Here is a 7,090-nt window from a genome sequence, read left to right as displayed (position 1 = left end):
TCCTCTATTGTAGCAAGATCCGATTGAAGCAATAGAGCGATAGAACTAAATAGAATCCAAGCAACTTCCCAAGAGCTTGGGTTTACTGTTCGCTCTTTGTGATTCTTTTTCAGTCGATTTCTACTTATTATTACGCCACTATTGACTTCTTTCTTAATCAAATGTTGAAGTGTTGAGTTTGACTGACAATCTTTTCGAGTTTTGTTTGTGAATTGGAGCTGATTCTTAGTAATGACCTTGTGTATAATTTTTCGTAGCCTTCTTTATATCAAGTTTTATAGAGTTAAGTTATATGGCATTTTAAAAATACATGGAATATACATATCGAACTTAAAAAGGGTTAAAACGAAATGTCTAAAATTGACAATACAAGAAACACAAATGGGAAGTGAAATTTGATTTGATTGGTTCGGTTAAAGGAGTTGCCCAAAACAAAGTGGAAAATATGAAGAGACTCCGAAAGGACCTAAAACTAGGGGTCAACTTGTACACGTGGCAGAAAGTTTGTAGGGGTAAATTCACATGCGTGTCACTTCTATGTGACGATATGTTATCTAACCATGGGGTTGATCCAATTAGAGACGAGTATCAAGTGAGTAGTGAGCCTAGTGATACTTTGTTGAAGTCTAAATCAATCAGATTGGGCCCGACCAAGAGTGGAAAACAAGCCCAATTTTAAATCACACTCAGGAGGAATCTGGATATATACTCTACGTCACAGGCAACAAATAAATAAATGATAGATATTTTAGTATAATTGGATAGATTTGTTGACCAATTTAAATCATAATACTCATCAAATAAGCTATGAGACGCGTGATGCACGTTTGTTAAGTTTATTATATGTTAAAGGTGGCGGGGTGGTTCCAAAAGAGGAGTGCCCCGGTAGCTTACTTGGAAATTTTTTATTTTGAGAATTATTGTTATTTTAAAATTTTGTTAAAAAAATGAATATTCGGATTTTTTCACATATTCAATCCTATGTCAAATTGGACATAATTTCAAGAGATCCTAATTCAAATTGTTAACTACCATCGACAGTTTATGAATCCAGTCTCTCTAATATGTTTCCTCCATCAATTGGTCATTTACGCTCTTTTCTTCAGATTCTTGTTTGAAATTCTCAAACATAATCCCTACTATATTCTTGTCTCGTAAGAGTTTTATCCGATTAAGTATTTAGAGAATCACCGAATAATTTAAATTAGAAAGTACCTTACAACTCTCAGATTCTCCATGTGTTTTATCATGAAATTCCCCAACAAAGATACATACAAACAAATACAGTGTTTAGGGGGTATTGATTTCTTGAATTGTTTTATAAACCTCCACATAATCTTTTATAAACTACCAAATGGCATCCCAAAAAACTCAAGCTTTTAGAAATCAATCAAAAAAAATCTAGAACAAAACCTTAAATTTCAATCAAAACAGAGCCAGAAAGATGATTTAATCAATAGAAAAGATGTTTGCAAGCATAACTGAGGTTTTTCAACCACTTTTAACAAATCAAAACCATTTAATACTGAATATATTCTTTTAATGTTTCAGTGATGAAATAGACGCTTAAAACAATATTTGACTTACTAAAACATAAATAAAATTATGTAAGAAAAAATCAGCAGTGATCAGTTGTGTAAAGTGTGATGTCTATACTTCAGATAAAAGATTAGTGGAGAAGGCTCTTGATAGACAGCCACTGAGGAAGTATAAACATTTACCAAACCACTAGTCCACTATATATCCTTTATTTATGAGATGATTATACTTTTTTCCCTTATTTATCTATTTCTCTGCTAGATATTGAATACCAGAAAGTCAAAAGCTAAACTAAACAAAACAATAGTGGTGGTGCAACGGTCGTGGTGATAGCAACAACGTTAATGGTAGTAATGACAACGAAAATAAACAAATACATATTAAAACTCTATAATTTTTATATCATACATAACAAACTAACAAAAATTACCTCAGACATACATATTAAAACTCTATGACTCAGATGCAGCTGCAGACTTCAATTTCTTTGGAGGTGGGTTTCCTCCAGACACAATAACATATGTGTAAAAGCATAGCATTGCAGTGCTGGCCATAAAAAAGGAAAAGATTCTAAGTTAAAGCTCTTGCCTATAGTGTAAACGAGCCAAACCGCTCGTGAGCTACTTGAGATCGGCTAGCTAAAAGCTCGTATCGAGCCAAGCTTAAACGAGAACGGGCCCGAGCCCAAAAATAAGTTTGTTTAATAAACGAACCCGAGCCCGTGCCCGAGCCCAAGCTTCACTTATCGACATCGAGCCGGTTTGCGAGTCTAAACGAGCCTTTTTTTATATAAATTTTATTTAATATATTTATATATATAATAATAACTATTTATAATATTATGATAGAATAAATAAAGAATATATATTAAATAAAAACTATATATATATATATATGTATGTATGTATATAAATCAATTAATATATAATAAATAAACCGAGCCCCAAGTCGGGCTTGAGCTTAAAAAATTACTCAGAAGCCAAGCTCGAGCTTTAGAAATAAAGCTTGAAACGAGCTAAGCTCAAGCTCTCACAAGTTAAAACAAGCCAAGTTAAAGTTCGGCTCGGCTCATTTACACCCCCCCCCCCTCTCTCTCTCTTGTCTACTAACGGGCCAAAGCGGCTTATTGTCAAAAAATTAAAGTCACAAACATTAATGTATTACATATTATTATAAAATCTATGTCTTACAAATTTACCATGATAATGCGTTATTTTTAATAGTGTTTGCTTAGAAGGTTGCATGTCCTAAAAATACATGGCCCGTTTGGCATAATCTTTCTTAGCTATTTTTAATCAACACTGCCCATTTAACCCGTTCATTAGAAAAAGGATTGAAATTGCCATAACTTGTTACCTTATGAAAATGTTAAATCCAGTTGGTAATATCTTCTTGGTCTGCATAATAAAAAGAACATTTGGTAGTTTAGATCAAAACGACGTATGAGATAAAAGTTAAATAGCGAGTGCAATAAATAGTATATTACCAGTGAATATGTTTGAATATTCTTCCAAAGGAGTGCAGCAGCAATTCCTGAAATAATTACGATATACTGAATCTAATGAATATTTTATTACACCAACATATAGTATTTGATTTACCTAATTGCCCAAGAATGAATGGTGTGCTGGATTGGCCTTGTTTCCATATTTTTAAGCTTAAAATGCTAAGTGCCAGCAAAGCACCACCATAGAGTCCACCGGCTACTAAAGAAGCAGGGTTTCTTGAGAATATGAAACCAATAAGTCCACCACTTAAAACAATGCCACCTGTTAATTGATTTGTTAAGAAATGATTATTTTTGTAATAACATAATATTTAATACATCTTATAAAATGTACCCAAAAAAAAACAGAAACTCACCATATGGAATACCGAAACAAAAATCATGAATCTTTGCTGACCGTTGTTTTTCAGTGTTTACATTTTCCACTGGTTCATTAACTTCTTCTCCATTTACATATTCCACGGCACTTGAATTTGGTTTCCCTAAAATATCATCATGTGATCTGAATCTATGATTAAGAGCTGACTTACTCTCTAAAGTAGACGATTTTATGGCATGCCCATGACTGTTGATCATCATTAGCACCTGAAATATAAAATGTGTAGCAAGACCATTTAATAATTATTTCCAAAGACAATAAAAAAACTGACAATAAATTTACCTGTAAGACTGTAATAATTATATTTTGTATTATTATTTATTTGATTTAAGCTGTAACTCTTTAGTACTTTAGTTACTGATGTGTAATAGAAACTCCAATTTGTTGATTTTGTTTATATAAGCACTACTTGAAACTTTATGCACAAAACTAGTGCTAAACAATCAAATGTTTATATTGCATCATTGTCTATTGATTCAAGTGTTTAATGGGTAATAAATATGTACTGTGAAGTGTGAAGTTATCTATTAATTGTCGATTGTTATTCCTTAACCTTGTTAAGCCTTTATCTGCTCTTTCTTATTCTGATGAGAATATTATGAGTGTGGTTCTTATTTCTTCAAGATAACTATGTCAAAATAGTGGAAATATCATGCATCATTTTTCAAAATTTATTTTGTAAGACTAAAAATAATAGTACAAAAAAAGATAAGAGTGAAGAATACCAAACAAAAAGTATCATCAAGTGACACCAGAGTACCATTATAAAATTCACAGTTGCCAAATTACACATAAACTAATTGAAATTCAAGTGTGCTTATCTACATCACAAAAGGAAATAAGATGATATTCATATATCTGCATACTCCCTAGTTTAACTTAAGCTCACACCTACTACTCTTCAACTTCAAAACATATAGATTATAGAACCTTAAAAACTATATAAATCTTACAAAACCTAATTGATTAAGTCTAAAAAGCCCTAGGTTAAGTAAAAAACTGCAAGTTTCTGTTGAACAAGTGCAACACCATATCATTACTAGCATATTAATTATTACGCAGCCTCTTTGACCGTATCTGCACCTAATAGATTGATTCATTACAGCTAAACCCCATACATATCACAGAACTGAACGATTTACCTTGAGAAACACACAGTATGCACGCAATCACACAATAATAGATCACATCTGCTTCAAAAACTTCACTTTCAAATACTGATTCGTTGATATTATACGAAACGTCACACAACAATCATTCCTAGCATATTAAACAACCTGTTTGACCATATTTACACCTAGCAGATCAATTCGTTATAGCTAAATCACATACAGATATCACAGAACTGAACGGTTTAGCATGAAAACACGCAATAAACAAGAAACTACACAAAATTGATCATATCCGCTTCAAAAACCTCACATTCGAACATCAATTCATTAATATTATATGAAATGTAACACAATAATCATTACTAGGCTACTAGCATACTAAACCGCCTGTTTGACCTAATTTACACCTAACAGGTTGATTAATGATAGCTAAACCGCATACATATTGCAAAACTGAACGAACTAGCTTCAGAAACACACAATAAACAATCAATTACACAATAATTACATTCGAGCATCAATTTGTTGATATTATACGAAATGCAACACAATAATCATTACTAGCATATTGAACCGCATGTTTAACATATTTACACCTAACAGATTGATTACACAATAATTTCATTCGAGTATGGATTCGTTGATATTATACGAAATGCAACACAATAATCATTACTAGCATAAGAAACCGCCTGTTTTTGACCTATTTACACTTAGCAGGTCAATTCATTTTAGATAAACCGCATACGTATAGCAGAACTGAGCGATTCAGCTTGAGAAACACGCAGTGAACAAGCAATTACACAAAAATCATACAAAAAGTAGCTAAATAATAGTTACTAGCATATTAAACCGTCTGTTTGAACTAAGTTACCCTTAACAGATTGATTCATTATTTCTAAACTGCAAGCATCTCAGAAATGAACGATTCAGCTTGAGAAACATACGCTAAACAAGCAATTACACATACAAAATATAACACAATAATCAATACTAGAAAATTAAACCTGTCTGTTTGACCTATTTACATCCAACAGATTCATTCATTACAGCTAAACCGCATACATATCACAGAACTGCACGATTTAGCTTGAAATACACACAAATACACAATAGATCATATCCGCTTCACATTCGACTACTAATTCCTTGATATTATAATGTAACGCAGAATCATTACTAGCATCTGTTTGACCTAATATACACCTAACGTGTTGATTCGTTACAGCTAAACCGCATACAGATCGCAGAACTGAACGATTCACTTTCAAAAACACACAAAAGTTGATCATATTCGCTTCAAAAACTGTACAATTGATACAAAAAGTGATGATAAAGTACCGATAGAATGAGATGAAACGTATACCTTAGAAGGAAGAATATGGAGGTGTGATCGGTTACGAAGATGTAATCTGCTGCTGTGAATCGCAGATGATTGAGTGATTATAGAAGACATATTTTGCCTTCTCTGATTATTATTTTGAACAGTTTATGAAAGTCGTAATAACAGAATTGGTTACAGATAGATTATTAGCAGGTGTTTGTGAATAATTTTTCAATATGTTCTTCAGAGTCTCATTTGGACAGCGCTGAATTGAGGGGCTGGAGAGTGCGTCTCTGTTTCTAGAATTTGACCCCCATTTTGGAGAATATGATGGCACGTTTTTTATCTGAATTTAATTTAAATTCTGTTTTCAATTAATATATATTTTTAACGACCGACTAATAATGCCCGGTTACTTGGGGTTAAGGATGAACAAATTAGATACTGATACCAAGTTTTATGTTTTCGTTACTGGTACGGCTTGGTACAGTATCCGAATTTTTTGAATAACTCGGTATAGTATCTGTATTTTTTGATTTTGCATGAAATACTAGTATCAAAAAATTTGAAAATTTCGGTTCCAGTATTTTTGGTACCGGTATACCTACTTGGGGTAACTCAATGGCAAAATACGACATCATACGTCCCTGGTCGCAGGGAACACTGGTTAGCCCAAGCCCACTTCTTTATGTTTCAGGGTAAACCCGTTACCCGAAGATCCACTTGAGTAAAAACTTAAGACCTGGCCTCTAGCTCAAATATTTACTTACCTTTAATGGAAGTTGAGCTAAAACTTATTATAATAAATTAAAGCGTTAACAAATAACAAACGAATGAATGCACGTCATTAGTGTAATCTCACTCATAGAAAACTTGACTTACATCATGGGATAGAGAGGCTCACTTGTTTGGCTCGCTCAACTTTAGTAGGCCAAGCAAGCTTTTAACAGAAAAAATATTATTTTATTTTATTTTTATTAAATCTATCAACATGTGAAATAGTGCAAGTCTATAAAAATATACAAATTGACTCGAGCTTTATTCGAACCAAATATATGCTCATATAAAAACCAATCTATCTTCAATAAAACATAAAAACACAAATGTCAACCAATTACACATGCCATAAGAGGTTACACGGACTAATGTAAATAATAAGTAATATTCACCGATTTAAAATATTAGTATGTAAATTGGCCTTGTAATAAATTTGTACGTTAACAAATAAC

General features: G+C 32.4%; 1 protein-coding gene across 1 annotated transcript; it reads right to left on the bottom strand.

The window, feature by feature from the left end:
* Positions 1–1,865: 1,865 nt before the first annotated feature.
* LOC143603869 (protein FATTY ACID EXPORT 1, chloroplastic-like) lies at positions 1,866–6,137 on the bottom strand. The gene is made up of 6 exons (XM_077080540.1): positions 5,904–6,137; positions 3,403–3,631; positions 3,141–3,308; positions 3,026–3,072; positions 2,896–2,936; positions 1,866–2,085 (listed from the first exon to the last, which is right to left on the bottom strand). The coding sequence occupies exons 1-6, from the start codon at positions 5,991–5,993 to the stop codon at positions 1,992–1,994; spliced, it is 669 nt and encodes a 222-aa protein (XP_076936655.1). The 5' UTR covers positions 5,994–6,137; the 3' UTR covers positions 1,866–1,991.
* Between the last annotated feature and the right edge of the window lie 953 nt (positions 6,138–7,090).

Source organism: Bidens hawaiensis, unplaced genomic scaffold (genome assembly GCF_021521415.1).
Source record: "Bidens hawaiensis isolate Kalapana, Puna unplaced genomic scaffold, B.hawaiensis_p1.1 tig00063240_1, whole genome shotgun sequence".
In the NCBI taxonomy this organism is placed as follows: Eukaryota; Viridiplantae; Streptophyta; class Magnoliopsida; order Asterales; family Asteraceae; genus Bidens; species Bidens hawaiensis.
The sequence above is the reverse complement of the archived record's forward strand: the minus strand, read 5'-3'. Positions and strand labels throughout refer to the sequence as shown.

What these genes read in the sequence shown, in the direction of transcription:
- LOC143603869 (XM_077080540.1), bottom strand. Translation starts at nt 5,993, where the DNA reads ATGTCTTCTATAATCACTCAATCATCTGCGATTCACAGCAGCAGATTA. An exon ending in TTGTTTCGGTATTCCATATG is followed by an intron (nt 3,309 to 3,402) that starts GTGAGTTTCTGT and finishes ATCAATTAACAG; the next exon opens with GTGGCATTGTTTTAAGTGGT. An exon ending in ATATTCAAACATATTCACTG is followed by an intron (nt 2,937 to 3,025) that starts GTAATATACTAT and finishes TTTATTATGCAG; the next exon opens with ACCAAGAAGATATTACCAAC.